Genomic DNA, 23,110 nt, shown 5'->3' on the forward strand with positions numbered 1-23,110 from the left:
TGTCACTCCATGATTTAGGCACTAGAGGGCAGTGTTTGCTTGTAATGTGGGACACAAACTATTCAGTAGGTCACTGGGTGAAAGCTGTTGAGCCTTTAAAACATGTTTTACTGATTCAGTGAAGGTTGATTGTGTTGTGAAAGGTTTCACTTACTGTTTAATGCATATTCTTCGGTGGCGGATAATGTGAGATGTAGAACGGTTGTTCTAATGCGTCCCTACACATCATGGTTGTTTCTGGATGCGTGCCCTTTAGACCAGGTTGCAGCTGCAGACTGCACTGGAATGTCTGTGCCGTTACCTCAAAGCACACTGTGCTTCATGGTAAACATCAATCATTAGTGTCTTTTATGAGGACGCTCGGCGCAGGTTTGTGTTTTTCGACGAGGTCATTAAAGTCGCCTGGTTTCTGCTCACAACAAGCGGGCCGGGAGAGCTGTTTTCTAACTTGTTCACAGCTTGCAGAGACTAGAGGGATCTCGCCACAGCTTTTCTTTCTTTTCTTTTCTTTTTTTAATGGAAAAGTGCTTTTGAGGGGCGTTGATGTCGTGCTTCGGGACTCTTTCAAATCCTTAGATTACATTTTAGGAACCAATGCAGCTTTTTTTTTTTTTTTTTTTGGCAAGAAATGAAAGCATCTCTTGAGGGACCACGGTATCTGTTTTCATTTAATGTCCGAGCTATCTCTCTGCTATGAGCCCTGGAGAAGTGGCTTGCACAGCTATAAACAATTTTCCTTTCGCTCAAGTACCTGTCCTTTGAATACCAAGTCAGTTTGGTAACATTATAATTCCACTCTCCTTCTCTTTGTCAGGTTTCCAAAGCTTCCAGGGAGCTTACCTCATTCTTTGATTTGACGTTATAGTTTGATGAGTCACTGGGTACTCGACAGCCTCAGCTGTTTTCAGAACTAATTCAACTGCATTAGTGAGAAATGGTTTTAAAGGGTATTTGCCATGTTTATGTGACTTTTAAGTGGAACTGAACTCTTGAAAGTCATGTTGTGGAAATCCAGTCTGCACCACTAAGTGAGTCCACATGGAGCTACAATTTGGCGAGCACCAGCACCCAGCCAGCACTGACCTGCTGACCTTGTTTGTGAAGCTGGCTCAGTGGTGTAGGGAACCTCTGCTACGGGAATGAGAAAGACTTTAGATCTTTTTTTTTTTTTACCCATTGTAAAAATCTGCTGTCTTTAAAAACAATGGGGCTATTGTGCCTTCGCTTGAGTCTCAGACCTTCAGCACAGAGAATGCATGTTTAGTTTGACACCAGATATTCTGCTGAGCTTGGTCTGACACCCACTTTTGATTTGGTGACATAATTACTTTGAAAGCCGACTGCAGTCCACAACTCGGGTTCCACATCTGGGAGGTGAAGCTCCTCCGACTCATGGGCGCACATGCTGTCAGTGTTACAGCTATGCAGAACACATCTTGTGCCCAGCTGTGCGAGTCTTGAAATGGGCAATATTCATTTCTATTTATTCCAACCGTGTCATTTTATTTTTGGTGAAAAAACTGCGTTTCCCCTACATCCTGGAGCGTTTTTAAGAAGCAGGCCCAATCGCAGAAAGTGTCAGCATTCATGGAAAAGCTAAACTGTCGTAAAAATAACAAAAAAATCCGCTTATGATTTTGCTGAAAAGCACGTTTTATTCTTATTTTACTTTACAGCATTAGTATAATAACAAGACATACAGTGACTGTACGATTAGTAACCATAGCACCAGAACTGTTCATTTCTTACAGGCTGCATACAAACACACTGCACATACATATATATTGTACATACTGTATGTAATGACTGTATGCATACAAGATTCTTTAAAACCTCTTTGGATAAAGCATGGCAAACAAGCACACTCTTTCTCTACTCTGTACCAATGTCCATTCAATATTTAGCAGGCCGTTTACAATTCAAGTATGAATATTAAAAATACATATGTCATAAGTTACAAGTCTTTACGGTTATTTTTAAAAAGAAAAGAAAAAGAAGACAGGATTACATTTCTACACAATTAATGGCACATAGTGCATCAAGTATTCTTTAAATTTCTGATACAGACCTCATAGCACAAACTGGCCATCATTAAAAAAAAAAAAAAGAATGATAGCCAAAGAAATTTCTAGCTGCTCATTGACTTTTATCAGTTTCAGCTGTTTGTTTTTTTTTTTAAATCAAAAGAAGCTGCATTGACTGAGAAGGGGGCGGAAAACACAAGAAAACAATCTGCATCTATTTCCTAACTTTGGTTAAAGCTTAACCAGCATGTTATGATGCTCGATGGTTGTGGTAGTGGTCACGGTGAGAGTGGATGAGTTACGCACTGCTCAAGGAAGAGATTTCCTTACGTCTGACATATCTGCCCGTCGTGCCGTTACGATTTCAGCTACTTTACTAAAAGGGCTGTGGCCTTCCTTGCATGCAGATCTCACATCTGCTTAAGAAGCATTTAAGCTCAGCTGTGTTAGACAGACGCGACGCTCCTCCACTGTCACCCTTACTCCCGAAGACAGTGTTTTTCCTTCTTTAGATTAGAGGTAATTCAAAGTAGCTCAAAAGCACCATTCAAAAGACCCTCGCTTAAGGTTAGTGGTTATGCAACACAAATAGTAGACGACTACCTTTTTTTTTTTCTTTTCAAGCAAGCAGACACCGGACAAAACGTGGAAAACGATAGCTCTCCTGCTGGTAGTAGTCATTGCATCATTATAAACACAACATATCTAGGAGTAAAGAATAAATATGGTAGAACATAAATATATTACAACACATATCTCAACAGAGTATGGATGTTTGTGAGAGGTAGGGGTTGCAGGTACCTACAGCAGGCCCGGTGGCCCTGATACTGCGCAACGGTGTAACAGATGAGAACTTAACTGGGTGTGGTGATTAAAGATAAAATCAAAAAAGAGAGAAATCATAATACTTTTGACGCCGCACTCCCACACTGGGAAACGTGCAGCTGCTTCCTCACAGCACAAGTGTTTATCCAGACAGTCGGGGTGTCAGTGTCACTGTCAATGTGGGGTTCAGTAGTTTGTTATTCTGTAGAGTTTTAACACCTGACAGGCAGGCGGGCTGATGGAATGGACAAGCAAAACAAAAAATTGTCTCTAGCAGTTTAAAAAGCTCCACATGTCCTCCTAAAGTGTGACCTCTGACCCGAGGCGAGTCTGGAAGGATGTCAGTACTTAATTGCGTACCATTTGGACATCTTAAAAGCCAAACAAATAGTCTGGCATCTTGAGAAATACACTTCCTCTCCAGCGAGAGAGTTAGATCGTGAACTCATTTCTACCGAAAGCAACCAGTAGGCCGTTGTTAAAAAATCTTTTGCAAGTGTAACGCAACAAAAGAACAATCCCCCGTAGACTGTTTCAGCGTAGGAGGTAATCGTTTCATGTCTGCACTGTTTTTACTCGTATCACTGCAGCTGAATGAGTGGCAAACTAAAATAGTGAAATTGCTGCAACCAGACAGATGTCACAGTTTAAGTTGTTTTTAAGATGAGAATATTTCATGCTGTCCTCGATCCCTTGGTATTATTGAAAAGAAAAAAAAAGAAAAAAAAGAAGCATTTTGAGTTCCAAACTACAAAGTCACTGCGAAAAATGTTGACAAGCAGTACAGCTGGCTCCTTTTCAGGGTTAGCAGCGTGACGGTGGCCCTGTAGTGCTGCACAGTGTGTGGTGTTCTGTCTGCTTTAGCTGCCTTTGGGGAACTGGTGATGTCACTGTGGGGTGTCAGATGCTCCACCACCGCACTCACGGCAAGATCTAACAAATCACTCTTATTGCGTGTTACTAGGCTACTGTCCTCAAGATAGATTTGGGGGGTTTGGTCTCGGCTTGGCTCTCAGTGGACTTGAAGGAGTAGGCCGTTGTGAGCCTGGGGAATGCACTTCCCACAGAAACCGCCACAGCGACCGTAGATTCTTGTCCCGTCCTACAGATAGACACAAATGAGACAGGAAAAAGTGGGCAAAGGGCAGCTTCTTGTGCAGAGAATGAAACGCTTCATAAATGTCAGCGGGGATTCCTCCTCGGTGAATCAGACAAGAAGCACAACATAGCAATTCAGATGGCATATTGGAATCTCATTCCAACAGTACGAGATTCAACATGAGGCATAATTACACCACAGTAAAAAAGGCAATAGCAAAACCCATTTAGAGCCGCATAGCGTGAGCTCAGCCACAGCGATCATTATATGAATCTTACCTCAGATCTGTGGACTTTAACGGAAACATAGTTGCCCTGGGATGCCCATTTTGTGGTCTGAGCCACTTTGAGACCAGTGCCAATCAGATTGATGCTGAATTGGCCCTGAGAACACATGTCAGGTTATTAAGAAAAAAAAAATCTAGAACTTTGCCATAATTGCAGAGATATACAACACACACACATGGCATTAAAAGGCAGTGCTTGACCAACCTGTGGACACTTGGCTGCACTATAACAATCTCCTGCCGTAGCAAAGGGCACAGGCCGGCCAAGAAGAGTCTGGGAAAACTGGAGGTCTGTGACTGGTAAACAGCAAAGATACAAATCTGGAGTCACACTGTGCAATGACAGAAGTAAACAGAATGGAAGCATCTGCTCAAAGTACCCACTTAGATAGCTGATGTCACTTTTTCCAGATGTATTTGCTCCTTTTAGGGGGGGGTGATTCCACTAAACTGTTCTCACAGTAAAGCTGGAGGGTTAAATCTTAAACCAGCAGCATTATTCAAATAGAATGATTTGACTCTATTGGGGTTAGCTTTTAAGATGCCGAGCTATTACTGGTTTCTTTTTTTTGGTTAATTTTTAGGGTGCATGTCAAAGGTCTCCTGAGTTACAAAGTCCACACCAAAGGGAAGAAAACGCTGCTCTTGAACTACATCAGCATATAACACATAATCAGGATGTCCACCTATCGCTACCTGCAGGTTCCCAGGACTGACTCTACAATGTTTTCTTTGTTTGGTATCTTTTAACCATTTAGCTGTCCAGTCATAACAGATTTTGCTTTGAAGAGACGGCAGCTTAAACAGGAGTTTAAGTGGTTTTTTTTAATGTTGACACATGTAAACCTACTCCAGTAAACCCTAGAAATGAAATGATGACGAGTGCTTTGAGAATCACAGAGCAAGATTTACAGAATAATACTTACACCCCCTTTGAAGCAAAGTTTTGTACTGGCAGGTAAACAAATTCAAAGGGTAGTTATCACAACTTATCCTGCACAGAGTGCATCCCAGCAGAGAGTAACACAGATATGCAAATCAAGCACGAGTCCCACATTTTTATCTCCATCTGAAACTATTTCCCCTCAATCCTCTAGTCTCATTTGTTATTTGTTAGTTATTATTTGTGACCGGTGCTTTTTCCTGCCATCCATTCATACTGCCTGTATGAGGACAAAGTTGCAGAGATGAGCGAGACGCACTGGATTAGCGCCTCTTCATAACTTTCCCTTCATCTTGAACTCATTATCCCCTCTCAGATCTGTTCAAGCCACCTGAAAGCCAAATGAGTGCCATGCAGCGGGAGGCTGGGAACGGGTGCTATCAGGACCCAGACGAGAGGAAGGGATGGGACAGTGTGTGCACTGATCCGACTGCTCTAATCAAAGCCACAACGGGGCAGGTGGAGCTGACTTTAATAATAAGTGGACAAATATGGCCTTGCGTGTCAACACTGTGAGTGTGTGATTGCTTGCATGCAAGTATGAGTGAGCGTTTCATATTGATGCAATTGGATGCAAGGGTGTGAGTGTTCACATACTGCCTGACTGTGCCTCTGAGTACACATGTGCAGGCATGCATTCCTTTATCCTCCTGCTCACATGTTTCTATGGAGAGGCCTGGTTTCAAGTCCTCGCCTGGTGATGTGAGCACAGAGAGTCGAAAGGTCGTTATTTTGACTTCAGTGCTGAGAGTGTGTGAGAAAAGCTCTGTTTACTGCGATTAAACAGACCAAGGCTTTTTGGAAGAGAGGTTATTAGCACAAGGGGATGAGGCATGTTAGGCTTTAAAACAACACCGATGTGTGGTCTCATTACAGTAGACAGTGTAAGGCAATCATACAGTAATTACGCACTCATTATCCTCAGGGAGCTAAGGTCCAGGCGAACTTTGTGGAACAGTGTGTATCCTGCTGCAGAGTAGTCGTTCCTGCAGTTGCAGTCCTGTCTACGGCTGCCGTTATATGGGCATTCGAAGGGGTTCAGCAGCCTGTGTGTTCAGAACATTCAGTGTTAAGATTTACTGAAGAGAACCACAGTGATCTGAAGACTGTATTTCATATCACTGCTGTTACAAACTGCAGGATAATCTTATACAAAGCTACAAAGAATCCCAGCTGCATCCGACGCACCTTTGCCCGTACACCTCGGAGTAGTTGTCTGTCTGACCGCTGCGCAGGGTCACATACTCCTTGGGGAAATCAGTCTGCATATCAGCACAGTAAATCTAAGACCCAACACAATGAAACAACAGATGAGATCCCATGGGAAGGCTGCTGGTTAACTCATGATGTGTTGCAGGAGGGATTCTGACAAAGATGACACACCTGTAGGATCCGAGACTTGACTTTAAGGTAATATTCCCCATCCATCCTCACCCCCTGCCTCATCTGGACGTCTCGGCAGGAAGTGAACAGCTGGCCTAGGAGAGGAATTGGGAACAGCAGTTTAGTGAGACACCGACACCTTTTTTAGAGTGCCAAAATCTGCTCACTCTGCTTATGGAAGTTTCCAGATAAATGTTTTGTCCACAGATTACCAGGAGATTGCAAAAGCTAAAAAAAGCACAAAAAAAGCACCTCAATTAGAAAGGAATTGTGTCCTGACTCTTTTCTTCTTCAGAAAGAGCTGTTGTTGCTTCCTCTGTATTCCCAGAGTTCTGTAGGGCTCATATCACGCTGATTAGCTGATTAAAACGAATACTTGACCACACTACTGGCTGTCACCCGAGCATATCATTTTAATTTCGCCAGTGCCTGACTTGGCAGAAGCCAAGTTGGGAATGATTAGTCCGGAGTGCCAGCGTAGAAATATTTGAAATGTGTGGGAGTGAACCTGCAAACTTTGGCCTGCGCAATTAAAGCTGCCTCGGACCCCCGAGACATTCTGACAGAATGTCCGTATCACAAAACTGCTGACTTTCTGTTCATGGTTCCACTAAATTATCACTCCAGGAGGATTTAAATGGCGCTCACCGTTCTGCCTAATGTGTTAAAGCAAAGCAAGAAGTTGATTTTTCTGTAAACACAATCAGATACGGCTTTGGCTGCCACACACATCACACTCAATTTAATGCCATCGTGCTCAGCATTCCGTGTTGGCAGAAAGTACAGGGATCAGACAAGTTGAACAACATGGTCGAAACTGAGTTATACCCTGGAAGAGGCAGGGGGTTAGAGACACTTACATTGTCTCTCTTGACACGCAGCCTGAGACTCGGGTCTGTCTGACGGACGGCAGTGTTTAGACGGCTGGTCTTTGGAGGTCACACACTCCACTCTGCGCTGCATCACCCCTGCCCCACAGGTCTGTGAGCACTGGTGACCAGCAACAAAACAATTAAAATAAGATAGAAATAATAATAAAAATAAGGTCCACACAGTTTACATATCAGGGCATCATAACAGTCAGTATTTCCGAGTGAAAGCACTGTGTATGTAAAAGCAATGTAAAAAGCACTGTGTCTGTAAAAGCAATGTAAAAAGCACTGTGTGTGTAAAAGCAATGTAAAAAGCACTGTTTATGTAAAAGCAATGTAAAAAGCACTGTGTATGTAAAAGTAATGTAAAAAGCACTGTGTATGTAAAAGCAATGTAAAAAGCACTGTGTATGTAAAAGCAATGTAAAAAGCACTGTGTATGTAAAAGTAATGTAAAAAGCACTGTGTATGTAAAAGCAATGTAAAAAGCACTGTGTGTAAAAGCAATGTAAAAAGCACTGTGTGTGTAAAAGCAATGTAAAAAGCACTGTGTGTGTAAAGCAATGTAAAAAGCACTGTGTATGTAAAAGTAATGTAAAAAGCACTGTGTCTGTAAAAGCAATGTAAAAAGCACTGTGTATGTAAAAGTAATGTAAAAAGCACTGTGTATGTAAAGCAATGTAAAAAGCACTGTGTATGTAAAAGTAATGTAAAAAGCACTGTGTATGTAAAGCAATGTAAAAAGCACTGTGTATGTAAAGCAATGTAAAAAGCACTGTGTGTGTAAAGCAATGTAAAAAGCACTGTGTATGTAAAGCAATGTAAAAAGCACTGTGTATGTAAAGCAATGTAAAAAGCACTGTGTATGTAAAGCAATGTAAAAAGCACTGTGTATGTAAAAGCAATGTAAAAAGCACTGTGTATGTAAAAGCAATGTAAAAAGCACTGTGTATGTAAAAGTAATGTAAAAAGCACTGTGTCTGTAAAAGCAATGTAAAAAGCACTGTGTGTGTAAAAGCAATGTAAAAAGCACTGTGTATGTAAAGCAATGTAAAAAGCACTGTGTCTGTAAAAACAATGTAAAAAGCACTGTGTGTGTAAAAGCAATGTAAAAAGCATTGTGTATGTAAAAGCAATGTAAAAAGCACTGTGTATGTAAAAGTAATGTAAAAAGCACTGTGTATGTAAAAGCAATGTAAAAAGCACTGTGTATGTAAAAGTAATGTAAAAAGCACTGTGTATGTAAAAGCAATGTAAAAAGCACTGTGTATGTAAAAGCTATGTAAAAAGCACTGTGTATGTAAAGCAATGTAAAAAGCACTGTGTGGAGAACCAAGTTCATCCCATGATTCATTAACAGGCTGAACCTCCCTTAGCAGAAAAGTCAAACTAAAAGTTTTTCTATGAAGTGATCAGTCCATCACTGCATTGTGGAGGAACTTTTTCTTTTTTCCCTCTTCTTTACAGCGTTGCTTCAGTTCATGGAGGTCTGTGGACATTTGCTCATATGCAGCTTGCTAAAGGTCCAAAAAAAACCAACAAGATTTAAAGAAGGCTGAGTTCTGAACTTTGAATGTGTCATTGCACACCTTAATTCTTTCTTGTTTTCCAGCCTTTCGCTTGCACTTATGTTGGTGTGCTTGGGTTCATAGTTCTGTTGCATGAACTAAGTTTGGCCAAGCTTTAGCTATCAGACAGATGGCCTCACATCTGACTCTAGAATACTTTGGCACACAGAGTTTGCAGTCAACTAAGTGACTGCAAGGTTCCCAGGTCCTGTGGCTGCGAAACAAGTTTAAATCATCACCCCCCCCACCACTGTGCTCGACAGTTGGTATGAGGTGTTTCTGCTGATGTGCTGTGCATTATGACCAAACATCTCCACTTTGGTCTCGTCTATCCAAAGGATATTGTTCCAGAAGTCTTGTGGTTTTGTTCAGATGTTTCTTTAAAAAAAAATAACCACCTAAGCTGTGCTGCCATGTTCTTTTTAGAGGAAGCTTTCTCCTGGAGATGGAGCTCTCAGGGTTTTTTTGCAGTTTCCCAGATTGATGGGCCATCATGGGCGGCAACAATGTTTTTTCTTTCAGAGCATTACAGATGTTTTTCCTCCCTGGTATTGAGTTAAGACACATCTAACTACTCCAGACCAGCAAACTGCCAAAACTTCTGCTTCAACAAAGGCACTAATAATTACTGAAGATCAGTTATTCCAAAACATTTAATCTGCAGCACCTGGCTGTTACTAGCTTTAATCAAAATTCAACTTTGTTTTCCAAACATTGTCTCTGCCTTTTGGCTCCATTTCTGTTCAACAGGATAGTGACTCAGAATACACGTTACGTGTTGTTCATTTGAGTTGGTTTCTAATAACTACTGGGGATCAAACATTTTGGCGTGACAATAAGGAATTATGTCCGAAAGCAAAAAGCGTTTAGCCAAAACACCAATTAGCTGGAGAAGATTTCTCACCACCGAACGACTGTGTTTTGTGCCTTACCTTGCCCCACGGCCCAACTTTCCAATAGCTGGTGTGTGGGCACTCCCTAAGGAGGCATGGCTGGGTGCCAGGAGGGTGGGGCTGGGGGCAGTTTTTGCTGGCAAATGAAGACTGGGCATACAAGTGTTGAGAGTGAGAGGAGGGCATCAAGGAGCAGGAGACGATTCGCTGCTGGTAGCCAACACCGCAGCTGGCAGAGCACTGAGAAACACACACAGACAGTGAAACACACTCTAAAATCCTCCATTTCTTTGGATATCAGTTTAAAATGTATAATCTCAGGGGGTAAATCTAAATCTCAATGAAGCCAAAGAGAAACAATACAAGTGAAAGGCAATGAACTGAATGGCAATGACATTCAGTGTCTGGTTGTCTGTGGAAAAAATTACACAAATGTATTTAGCTTCAAGGCCAACTGGATCAGTGAGTGTTCCTTCTAGTATCGTTCCAACCTGTGACCATTCCCCTGTTATCCACATGTAGTGGCAGGGCGCCTCTTTACAGGACTGGCGTGAGGAAGGCCTGGATGATGGCTCGCAGTAATCATCCTGGGCGGGAGTCGTCCCTGGACCCAAGCACCCCACCTTCCTGCTTCTCGTGCCTTCTCCACATGTTGTATTACACTGCAAATCAAAAAGGGTGGAGCGGTGTTTTACATCCAGCAGATAATCATCGACCGCTTACACTTCTTAGTCCTCCATTTAGTAACAAAGGAACACAGATTTGAATTCATTGTTAGAGTAATCTCGGGGAAATGAAAGAACACTGAGCTGTACGTGACAACTGCAAAATGAATCACAATCCTTAACATGCCCTCTGCTTGACTGAGTTATGAATGCTGAAAGTTTTTTCTTTCATAGGACCATTTAAAAAGCAATGGTGTGGCTAAGATTCCTAAAAGACTGAGCTTTGAATAAAGGGAGGCTGTAAGTTATCGAGGCAACACAGACAGGAATCTGCTGCACGCATTCCAGCAGGAAGACACCGTGCTACGTCCCTACATGGTGCCCTTTTATATCCCTGCTTTGGAGGATAAAGCACAGAACATTAAAGACGAATGAGCCAAGAAAAAAAAACCCAAAAAAACAAACAAAACAATAGACTTGCGTGACACAGAAAGGTAACATTCAGCGGGACAAAAGGAACGATGTCCATCAGTGTTTTGAGCTTTTACACTGTGGGATATACTGACTGATAGTTATCACTAAAGCCCTCATGAAAGAGAAAAGGGACTAGGGGCTCCTGCAGGTTGCCTACTTAATGGTGTATAGAAAAAGATAGCACGGGTCTCGACCAATTAAAACGCTGGTTCGGTGGGTAAACATATGTACATCTGCGTCACACTGTAACACTGAGCAAAGGAAATGACAAAGAAAGACAGTGAGGAAGAGACTGAACTTACTGCTTCCCATTCACCAGCAAACCAGGCGTAATGCGTGCATTCGGCTGTGTGGCACGGTCGGACAGCAGGGGGACGTGTGCGAGAATCGCATAGATCCTCTCTGACTCGTCCCGTCCCCTTCAGCCTGCAGTAAACATCTCGGCTCTGGACTCCAGTCCCACAGGTGACCAAACACTAGCAAAACAGAGAACCAAGGCAACAATACAGAATGAGCATGTTACATATTTTTACGGCATTCTGTCTTTAGAAATGTTGCAGAGATGACCGTGAAAAGGAATTGCACTCGTTTCTGAAATTCAATTCATTTGTCTGGCGCTCCACTTGAGCCAGGCAAGTATTATGTATTATGTTTCCTTTGCCTTGGAGGCTTCCTTTGCTGGTTTGGTGCTCACCGAGCAGTGGGGATTAAAATGAGGTGGCATTTTAAAGTCGCAAGGAAGGAATGAAAGATACGACGTTAGAAGTTAAGAAAGCTATTCTAGTGCAGTCCTGGTCAGAATTGCTCATGAATGCAGATAGACTTTTGATATCTCTGTCAATACATGGAACCTATTTGGCATAATCTCAATATTCAAGCAAAAATGACCAAAGTCATAGAGAAATTCTAGATTTGTGAAATAAATGAACAGCCTTGGTTCTTTGCTCGGCCTCTAAGTTGCCTCTTATATGTCCCTTCAGTATCTTTAGTACCTTCAGGAGCAAAGCAGCCCCAGAGCATGAAAGTACCGCTATCATGTTTTACTGTGTATGGCATTTTTCTCATGGGCTTCGTTTAGCTGAACATCAACAAACTGATGCCCTGCATTCCAGAAGAGCTCTGTTTTAGTTTCCTAAGAAGACTGCGACCTACCTCTGAAACATGTCATTTAACAGGGATTTCGAAATGTTTGGATCTTTTTCTTAAACTATTTGAATGACACAAAATCGGTTTATTTGAATTCATTGCTGCTGACTGTTGCTTCTGTGCTGACAAATCAGGAGTGTCATAAATTATGACCAGCGTGTGATGTCAACAAGTCGTCAGTATCCATCTTTGTTTGAACATTCGCCAATATCAGCTATTAACATCACATAACACGCGTTGACTAATGGTGGCTTTAACTGCACATCAATCTGCGTTTTAGCTCCCAAATGTGCTGGGGTTTTTTTCACTTCTTGTTCTGCTGTGTCACGATCTGCCCTGTTCAATGTCCTTGCTCAATGCACTTATCTGGGATCACACTAGCGTCTATCTCAGACATCTCTTTGATGTCCTTTGAGAGCCAGACCTGCATACTGACGAAGCACTCTTTAAGACTCGAGCTGATCAGGCTGATTTCTCTGTAAGCCCCACTCTTAAGATCACAGAGCACTGCCAGGCCTCGGCTGCTTCACGCCATCAGAAAATCTGCACGGCATACAGCTTCCCGGAACTTCCAGATCCGTTAGTGTCGATGTGTTCACACTGCAGTTGCGAGCTATCATTGCAGAATGCGTGGTTGGATGTAGAGGGTCAAGAACTTGAGTTTGGATAGAGAACAAAAGACGTCATAAGGAATCTGACTTTCAAATCAAAGAAATTCCTTGTGTTAAAACCATACGTAGCATGAAAATAGAACCTGCTGTTAAAATGACTCTGACCACTGTTGACTGCTTCGATTCTGACCGAGTCTGTATTTCTGCAAAGGCAGTCGCGGTGCTTGTGATTTCGCAACAGTATTGAGTCAACAGACCCAGACTTTAAAGGGCCAGTTAACCCAAATTAAAATCAGGTTTTCCTATTAACCTTTTGGGATGTCTTGCCTTGTAGACAGACAGTTGTGGGTTTGAACCCAGCTGGCTGGCTGGGGCCTTTCAGTGCAAAGCCGTGCAGTTAGGTTAATTGGTGAGTCTAAGTAGGGCATGAGTGAGACGTCTATCTCTCTGATGGATTGTTGACCCATAAAGGATGCATCCGCCTACTGGCCCATGCATCTCAGGAAAAAGTGGCTATAGCTAATCAATGGATGGATGTGAGTTAATGGAGCTTTGTGAAAAAATAAATAGCTTGCTTGCTTAAATTAAGAGGTTGAGTCAGATATCTGAAAAACAAGCAGTAAAAGAAACATTTGAAATTATAGTTATGAACTTGTTTTTTAAGTGCCTTTTGAAATCTTATTCTGAATGGGCGGGTAGAGCCCTACAAACAGCAACCGTGGGAAAATGGTTTTGTCTTTAGAGACAAGAATAATGATCAGAGTTCAGCCACCTCTTACCAGCAGCTCCTTTAAAGTGCTTCCCATTATACATCCAAGATGGATAAGAGGACAGTAGAATAACACAGAAACTGGGTGCTGAGGTTTCAAAGTTGTCACATGCATGCATATAAAGATATAAAACACATCTTTATGCCCTAGCTGAGGATTTCATGGTTGCTGGTGGTATGTGGGGGTAAGATGATTGTTTCCAGACACGAGTGAGAGAAAAAGGAAAAGAGGAGGAGGACACCCTCAAAGAGTGGAAAGACTTGGGGAGTGGCAGGAGCTCTGTGGAGGGGGGCAGATAGATGCATGGGTTGTCATAGACCTTTTGTCCCCTCACAGCTTTAGAGAGATCCCAACTAAAGCCTAATGCAGTGACAGCGTATTCAGACACATTTTCTATTTCTAGTTTTGTCATATTTTGGCATCCTCGATACTCCCAAGTGTCGACATCGAGATATAGAAAACTTCTGGCTCACGTTCCGTCAATAAAACGATTCACGAGAAATTACTTTCGTCACTTCCTGGTTAGGGTTAGGCAATAAAATAATTTGGTTTTTGGATAGAAATACAAACTTCTCCCTTGGGTTATGATCTTAAAAGAAAGAAACCCCCACATACACACCACCGTCACCTTAATTGACACCATTATAGATCATCTGCATGCAGCTGATTACAGGATCACTAGAGTTAGCATTCTGTGAGTGTAATTATAATCATTCCCGCATGAACAAACAAGGAAGATGACAGTCTTGTTGTATTGTGTCATTCTTAACAACCAGTGTGAGTCTATATGGCTACACCAGCTGCACCTCTGGATCTCCGTGTTTATTATATTTAATTAGGATAGCTTGTATGATATGTATGACTGTGATCAGTGTGTGGTCTGACAAGAAAAAAAGTTTTCAAAGAGAGCTGATTCCCATGAAATTGTCGATTATTTTACAGAGAGATTTGTGACATTCTGCCTTAATATTATAAACCTGAAATACAAATGTCAAGTACATTGTATAAACAGATTTGCAAACCATGCCTGCAGTGTTTAGCTTACACTTGAGGAAATGACATTACGCTTCAATGTGAATAAACTTAGTTGTGATTGGACAGGTGCTCTGTGTATGTCCTACATCTGCAACCCTCCCCCCTCCCAGGTTCCTGCTGTGTTTGTGCTTGAGTCTCTGCAGTTTGCGGCTCGGGCTGTTACCAGAGTCAAAGGAGACAGTGAGAAAAACATACCTCCCGCCACCTGTTGGCTTTCCAAGTGGGACATCCTCGAGCCCGACAGGCCTTCTGTGTCCGCGGCTGAGGCAGATGACTGCAGTGAATCTCCTCCACTTTGGTTTGGTTCTGGTGAACACAGGCTATCTCCCGCTGCTTGATGCCGCGACCACAGCTCACTGAACACTGGAAAGGGAAGCAGAGAGGAGGGGAGAGTGGTTGTTGTGGACAAAAGAAAAGACGTTTTTAGCTAAATCCAGTTCATGGCTCCGTGTCAATACTAACAGCACTTACAGGTAGAGAAACTACATTTCTATAAAATCTGCGAAGTAAGAGTATTTCACAATCTTGTTGCCTAAATCTTCTGCTGTTTCATTTTTCTTGTTCACATTCCTATACAGAAATGACTGTCAATTAGGTTCTTCATCACATTCAGGGGAAACGAAGTAAAAGATCCAGCGTTCATCCAGGATTTTGTTTGTTGTTTTGCAAAATATTGTCATTCAATGCAACAAAACTCCATTAATCAGAAATCCCATCGGCAGCTTCCCTATAGCATAACATGGCCAACTGACCACACTGCAAACACAATGAACTAAATGACCTAAATGGATTTCACCTAAAGCTTTAGTCAAACATCACACATGCGGATGGAATGCAGCCAACTATTTAAGCCGTAAACAAAGGAATTATTTTTAGAGATGCTGTGAATGACCGAGGCGTGTGCGAGGAAAAGGAAAGATGCCGAAAGAAACGGAGACACACGGTGGGACAATCATCTGGTACTAATAAGTAACCTAGACATAGTCCAGGAAGGCTCAGCAGCAAAGAAGAAAACATAATGAATAAAAACCAGACACGCTGATGACAGCTCCGAAAAAGGCCCGAGATGGTTGATGAAATTATTCTAGAGACTTCAGTCCCTGTGAGGCCAGACAGCAATTAGGGTGCCTATTTCTGCTTGATGAGTGAGCGCCCCTATACAAAGCCACTCCAAAAAGGGGGTGCTGGAATAAAATACACAAGATGAGGAGAGTTACAGTTTTTGTCTTTGCGTATTTTCCAGTCCAAATAATAAACATAATGTCGCATTGTCCTCTAATTATGATCTCAGAGTATTGCATAACCCCATGAGCGTCTCTGTATGCTCACGGTGATGACCTTATCACAGATGATGACCTATAGAATTTGGAAATGAGACACTAGCCTCTTCTTTTTTTTCAGTTTAGAGAAGCCAAAAGGGGAAATCTTCTAAACAAGATTTGAGTACCCTTTTAAACAAAGCCACCTTCTGCCTGTTCCTGTTAGCAGTGGTTAACACTGCACACACATGCATCATACACATTGTAATTACTAAGGCATTTTAAACACAGGGCTGGCTCAGCTGACGGAGCACATCAAAGCCGAGGCCAGGGCTGAAGTGACTAGCCAAGAGCATGGCAGATTCACACACTAGCCGCACATTCACTCAGAAATGATAACAGAACTCCCTCTACCTCAGACAAGAGAGGAGACAGGCAAACATGTTGGAGGTGGGAGGGCAAGAGGATGGGGGGGGGTGGGTAGCCCCTCCTCACTGCTGTAAAAGCAGGAGGCAAAAAAAAGGGAGAAAAAAAAGAGAGAAGGAAAGAAAATCACAGCCATACGGGCTACACTTCCCCCAGCTGAACTATATATACAGTTTAACGGTGGGAGAAAAGACGTTATATAGAGTTGTGCTCCCCCACGCTAACCTGCCAACCTCATCTGTCAGCCATTAGTTAATCAGGGCTGGTAATGTAGAGCAAAAAGAGCTGGCAGAGCGCGTTGGGACCGGAGGACGACTTCATCTCGCAAGACGAGGGCAAGGACTCAGGGACCTCAGCTCAGCCGATCTACGGTTGTGGGGCTTTACAGGTAAGTGTTCCACTCAACACTCAGCCTCTACAAGAGGGGCAAGTTACTGTACTTCTACTGTCTTTTACTTAAAAAATAGTGGTCTCAGAAGTTTAAGAAATTCACAATGGATGTTTGTATGCCTTGAGATAAAGTTGATGCCTGATTCTAAAGCAGAAAGCTGTGTTATAATAGAATTTGATTCCTGGTGCTCTGACTGGTATGAAATACTACTTAATCTAACTTCTATGTATGGCATACTGGCTATATATAGGTGATGTGGTGTATTCAAAAGGAGAGTTGGGAATACGAGGGAGTCACACGGGAAAAGAAGCTCTTGAGATAGCTTTGCCCTCCCACTTTGTCCCAGCAATTAATTTCACATGGTTAGGTGGGTTAAATCTAATATAATCCGGCGAGCTTCATCTTGTTATAAAGTGGATTACTATAAAATAGACTGACTCAGACGCTTAAGGTTGGGCAGTTGAAAATCAGCCAAGGAAAACAGCCTATGAGAAACTGTTTGATTTCTTTTTCATCCCCTGCAGAAACATCTACTGAGAAAGGTGTGGTTGATATAATTTAATACATACAAAGAGACAGCTCGTAATTATTCGATTTAGTGGCTCCAGCCCAGCGCTTTTGATGTGAAGGAGTTTTCGTAGTTCGGAAAGCAAATTACATAATTAAGAGCCAAAGCAAACCTGGCTAATTCATGCCTTCTCTGCACTATGAAAGCATAAAACGGCCTGAGGAGTTTTTGAAAAGAGACGCTTGATTGATTGGATTAACAAAATATGACAGATTTCCTCCCAATAAATTCCGAATAAATAATTACATAGATATGATATACTTTTATTGTGCATCAATGTCTCTGTTTAGGACCAAGCGGAAGATAGCTCAGGATGACCCCACCCACTGGGACACCTAATACAGGTGAGCCAAGAAGGCAAAATGGAACCTGTTAAGCGTCTAAGAAAAAACTTGACTGTTTAGAATCTACACTCAAATGAGTTAAAACTACGCAATGCCTCACAGAGAGAAAGTTTATTCCAAAATCATAACTAGACACGTGGCTCAGGTCAACTGTTTCAGCCCAGTCTCACCAGAGAACATGTCATAAAACCATTCATCCCACTGCTCAAAGGATATTCGCTTCACAATCTATAGTTTTAAATTGTGAGATGGTAACGTAATCTCTGGCCTTCATGCGCTGTAACGGGAATAGCACAAATGAACAAAAAATGTGTATGCCATCACAATTTAGATTTTTGTAATTGTCCCGTCGTGTGTTTTGAAACAAGGAAACCAAACCATAGACGAAAAAAATCCCAAACCCTAACCAATCGACGGTGAGAGCGCAGTGGAAAGTAAGGGATCACCAGTAGGAGGGAAGTAAAGAACAATTATTGTTGACCACATTCTGCAGGATGAATTTCAAACTAGCAGTCTTCTGCACTAAAGTCTCCAGCGTCACTAAGGCCTGTAGTTTCTGCCACCCCCTGTTTGATCCTTACAAGTATTTACAAGTTTTCCTTGTGAAGCTGCAGCATATGGAGTTGTGGACCATTCTCGCTATTTTGCATTGTTTCGCGAGATTAAGTTGACTGTTTGGATAACTAATTCCTAAACTTGCATTCTTCTGATAAGTATAGCCTCATTTCTCCATTTTTACATTGATTTTCTGACATAAACTGTGATATGAAACTAAATCTGCTCTTAGCATGGCAGACAAGTCTCTGTTTGATCTCTGTTTTAATCGCTGTTATTTTTATTTTTTTTTTGTCTCAAGTACTAAGTAAGTAAGACTACCTGTTGGAATATGAGGTCAAGGTCGAATTCCAATCACATTGCAACACGCTTACACTGCAAGAGGATGGTAATACTGAGCATATGGTAACTGTACATAGAGTCTTTAAGGGAGCTCCGTGCTGACTCAGAGCAAGAACAAACTTGCTGGTGCAGACTGGGGAGGGGAGTGTAGAATTATGTCCTGAGGTGTGTGTTATCAAAGCTGTGAGATATAGTATCTTTTAACAAATGTGCCTAAATGGCAACTCATGTTCATGAAAAAAAAAACAGAAAAAAGAAATTCTGTCAAGTAAAGGTTGTGATTATGATAGTAAGGAACTGAACATACTTAAAGATGGTGTCCTGTGTTGTGTTTGTGCTTTATCCCTGTCAGCATGCTCTCTGGTGTGAGGAATAAAGGTAGTGATGTGAAGAAGACGGATCAGGAAGACACAGAACATCCAGACTCTTCTGTTCATGGTCTTGTTTTGCAGGGAGGTTTCAAAGGACAGAAGTCAACATGACACATGCTATCAACATGGGAACAGCTGGTAAGAGCGGCGCCATGGGGCAGAGGAATGTCAGGAGTCGGACATCTTTTATCCGTCGGGCCAACAAAATACCCAGACTCACACTGCACAGCAAACACACTAAAATCCAGGCATTTCTGTATCCAATGCAATCTTATAAGATGTTCAGAAATAGAGATATCACATTTCAACAAATGTTTATGCAAATGCATCTAACCGCAATATATACACTGAAGTTGATTTCCCCATCTTATTAATCCTGGGATTCATGTGTTTGTTTGATGTGGAAATAATTTCCTGTTTCTATCTCTGCAGTATTTGACAGACTGTCAGCCGCAAGAGCTGTAGCAAAGTTCTTCCTGATGACCACTAAACAGCATGTTCCGCACGACATGCCAGTTTCGGCCAACTTTGAACCTTTAAACAAACAGCTGGCTGACAAGGCATTTACACAGTCTTCAACACAGTTTCCTTTTTATGTCAACATCGCTCGGAAATGGCAATCATAAGTAAAAATGAAATGACAAAACGTGTGTGTAAACTTTCCACTGTGCCTTTTTCCGTGACTATGTTACACTCAGAAATCAAGCAAATCACCACTACATAAAATATTTGGGGGAAATGAAAGAACCACCCCAGAAAAAACAGAGCAAGGCAAATTCTTGATTCTTGAAACTTTAAAACACAAACTGCAGACCAGTTGTGAAGTTGTAAAGTAGTGGCCTTTGACTCTGAGCATCCAAGTCTAATCCTCTCTTCCTGCTAAATGTTACACAGCTGCTTTTCTAATCTGTCATAGCAGCCAGCCAGAAGTGGATAACCTTGACCTTGCATTTCTAGGGAAAAAAAGATGAAAAACACAAGCAACTGATGTAAGAGACAGATAATCCCATTGTTTCTTTTTTTTTCAAAGTGATATCGAACTTTTTTGGTATATATGAGCAGATCGCAAAGTGGACAAACAATGTTTCTACATTTCCCACCGACACGTTATCTTCAACAGTATGTTTCTCTTTGTCCTTTTTTCTGCTTTCCTTTCTTTTTTGAGCTCTGCTAATCTTGAACCTATTATCAGACAAGTTCCATCAGAGGAAAACACCACCATAAAACAAGAGTAAGGAAGAGAGAAAGCCATGGCAAATAACAAAGACTGAGAGGAGGCACATAAAGTCCACATGCATAACGCAGGGGTCAATTATGTAACATCCAACCCACCCAACAGTTTTTTGTGGTCATTTTAAGGGTTTCAAGGTAGGATGTGTAGTACTTAAGATGAGTCAGAGATCATACGTGTAGAAGAAAGCAGTCAGAGCACTCTCGGTTTGGTGAACCGGCCAGGGCAGTAGATGGATGAGGAAAGCTAGCAGCTGCTCAAAATGAGAACAGAAGAGTTGCTCATTTTTGCCATTGAAAAAAAAAAAAAAATTAAATTCAGTCAACCTTTTGCTTTTTTAGCAACTGCTGTAGTTTGCATTTGCATGCTGCTTCACTTTGGGCTTAAATGGGTATTTACTTTGACACTATATGTCCACAATCGAAAAATGTGCTTGTTGTGTTGCTACATGGCCGCTAACATATAGTACAAAAAAGAACAGATAACTGATGCACAAGTTGCCCTGTGTAAAAATTCATATGGTTTTTGCTCAAACTGCTATAAGTTTATGATGACTGAGTTGTTTTGAATAGGTGAAAATTCAGTCCCCACTCTTAGTAGTTGCTAGCTGGACAACCCAGTCAACTTTCACAGCTTCTCCAAACGGAGAGCGATCTGACTGCTGTCTACTGGACACATTTCATTTGCCTCTGAAGTTGGATCTGAAAATTATGACACACCTTAGCTGTGACAGCTAATAGTTGGAAAACCAGTAAGATTTTCTCACTATTGTGCTAACTGACCAAGCAAGCAGTTATTAACAATACAAGTTGATAACACCGCATTCCATTCTATTTTGAACATACTAACATCTTAATGATGTATACACCAGAAAAAGCTTGGATTGTTCTATGTGTGCCTTTGATTTAACAAGACTCACGACAGGAGTGCTCACAAATATTTATTAGTACAGCTATCACAGCTTTTTTATGCAAGAGGCAGCCATATTGGGCTTTAAAGTTGGGACAGGAGTGATTCTTATAACTGTCTAAAAAACAAACTTAGGCAGTTGTTAAAGTTGATTTTCCTACTGAGAACTGACAGCAGATAAGTACGTCACACAACCTCACCTTAAAAATAACAGAATATCCCTTGAAACTATTGAATGATTTAGCTATATTTGAACACCTTTTGTTACTGTCTTTATGTTGAAACACGAAAGCTATAGTTTTGATACACCTGGTAAAATATTAAATTCCACCTGTGGGTGTCTTTCAGGGCCTGACAAAGTAACTTTGATAAATAGTTCATCAGACACCCTTTGACACACTGGAATTTTCTCGCATCTGTGAGCCAGTGGCCCTGCTGACTTTGACGATAAACAAGCAGAAACAGACCTGACAGGTAGCTAAGTCACAAGGAAAGTGCAACACATTCAGTCAAATGGTATGGTTTGAGTACAGTTAAACCTGTGATGGAAAAAACGCTGACATCAAGAGAAGATGAGACGTCACACATCAACAGCTGTCCCTGTTAGTGAACTCAAGCTTTAACACCCAGTCTATCAATGTCTTTCTCATTAAGAGTGGGAAAAGCTGCCTCATATTCATATCACTTCATCAACTTAATAGCGTTGACAGGCCCAGACAGGACCAGGCCCTGCCAAGACTGAAGTAGTAGCCTTGTAGCCTCATATGAGAGTACTATACATTTAATGGAGGCTAAGAAGTAACTCCTAGAGGCTTAAAATGACTTTTCAATAGTAAAGCAATGGGTTGGGGTAAAGCAGACACTTCTACCTGTGTCGAAACAAGGCCATGCCCTCTGTCATTCACTCGGCCTGGGATTGCCCAGACTAAATGTTTCCAGACTTTGGTGTCCCGTCTTCTCTCATTCTGTCACACTGCAGCTGCTCCCGATCACCATGAAAACAACATCTACCCTCACTACAGTACAGGCTGCTCTCTTCATTTCTGTCAGTGCCCCAGAAAAATGACTGCCCGAACAAAGTCATTATCAATAGCACTGGTTAACTGAGCCTCAAACAATAAATTAAAAGAATGTTTACGCAAGTGCTATGAAAGGAAATTCTACTTAATGGTGTGCAATATGTTTAACGGGGCTCTGTGTTTACCAGCTGATTGTCCTAAAAGGACTTCCATCCCTGATGTGAAAGCCATGCTGTGATCCAAATATTTGGAATCTTCAGATAACATGCACTAGCATCTGGTTTTCTATTTCCAAATTTTTTCATGCTTTGCCAAAATCTGTTGGCCACAGAATCATTTAGCTTTCTCCCAAAGGCCAAAATGAAACATTATCTACTAACGTAGAATTGAATTAAGGCCGCAGCAAGAACCTCACTTGTGAACACAGATGAAGCGAGGGACCTTCCATCCACTAATTCAATTGCTCAAATACGACAGACATATGGGCAGGATCACGAAACACAAGCACTATGATGTCACAAGCAAGTGAACTCGAGGTGAGAGGTTTAGAGAATATTCCTGCCTGGTGCCTTGAGGTCAAAGTCAAGTATGTCAGTGGTGTGCATGTGGATTGCATTTGAAGCGCCATGATTAGCTTGCAGACACTCCACTAACACCCCCCTCCATGGGAAAGCCACACTGGACAGGAAACGGTATGTTTTTGTTCGCAACAAATAGGCATACATTACTAAAATGTTGCCTTGTTTGACCATGTATAAAACACAGCCGCACTGTTGGTCCATGTCAGCGCTGCTTTTAAGGTAATTAGTTAATAATGTTCACATTCCTGATAGTTTACCTGAACTATGTGTCAATAATCCTTTATTTGTGCAATAAAACTGGTCATTTTTCTTCTCATTATTCTTTAAACTCAAAGATAACACTGCAGACAACTGTAAAGATATTGAAAAAAAGACACCAAAAGCCTTCATTTGTAGATTTGTATTGTATTGTATTTGACAGTTCTGTTAATAAATGCCCATTTCCAAGAATACTCTCTGTTACATTTATCAGAAAATCAATTTGCGACCATTTTCAGGATTGTAGTAGGTATGGCGGTCA

At 41.7% G+C, this 23,110-nt stretch overlaps 1 protein-coding gene and 1 long non-coding RNA gene across 4 annotated transcripts in view; one reads left to right on the top strand and one right to left on the bottom strand.

Annotated features, from left to right (window-relative positions):
• Positions 1-1,653: 1,653 nt before the first annotated feature.
• The window catches only part of LOC140307360 (A disintegrin and metalloproteinase with thrombospondin motifs 20), a 77,329-nt gene continuing 55,872 nt past the window's right edge, over positions 1,654-23,110 (bottom strand). The window contains exons 29-39 of the mRNA XM_072386209.1: positions 14,790-14,957; positions 11,335-11,508; positions 10,385-10,555; positions 9,933-10,133; positions 7,421-7,550; positions 6,561-6,655; positions 6,366-6,460; positions 6,090-6,223; positions 4,440-4,531; positions 4,227-4,331; positions 1,654-3,951 (exon numbers count right to left, since the gene is read on the bottom strand). Of these exons, the coding sequence (XP_072242310.1) occupies positions 3,862-3,951; positions 4,227-4,331; positions 4,440-4,531; positions 6,090-6,223; positions 6,366-6,460; positions 6,561-6,655; positions 7,421-7,550; positions 9,933-10,133; positions 10,385-10,555; positions 11,335-11,508; positions 14,790-14,957 (1,455 nt within the window). The 3' untranslated portion in view covers positions 1,654-3,861. The remainder of the gene's footprint in view (positions 3,952-4,226; positions 4,332-4,439; positions 4,532-6,089; positions 6,224-6,365; positions 6,461-6,560; positions 6,656-7,420; positions 7,551-9,932; positions 10,134-10,384; positions 10,556-11,334; positions 11,509-14,789; positions 14,958-23,110) is intronic.
• LOC140307361 (uncharacterized) lies at positions 16,237-22,899 on the top strand. Of its 3 annotated transcripts, XR_011915817.1 has the most exons (4): positions 16,237-16,667; positions 17,529-17,582; positions 18,832-19,106; positions 19,145-22,899. It is a non-coding gene; the product is annotated as an uncharacterized lncRNA (long non-coding RNA). The 3 variants fall into 3 exon arrangements; XR_011915816.1 differs by having other exon boundaries at positions 18,832-22,899; XR_011915818.1 differs by having other exon boundaries at positions 18,932-22,899.

This window comes from Leuresthes tenuis, unplaced genomic scaffold (genome assembly GCF_036924035.1).
Source record: "Leuresthes tenuis unplaced genomic scaffold, fLeuTen1.0.hap1 SCAF_5, whole genome shotgun sequence".
Lineage (NCBI taxonomy): Eukaryota > Metazoa > Chordata > Actinopteri > Atheriniformes > Atherinopsidae > Leuresthes > Leuresthes tenuis.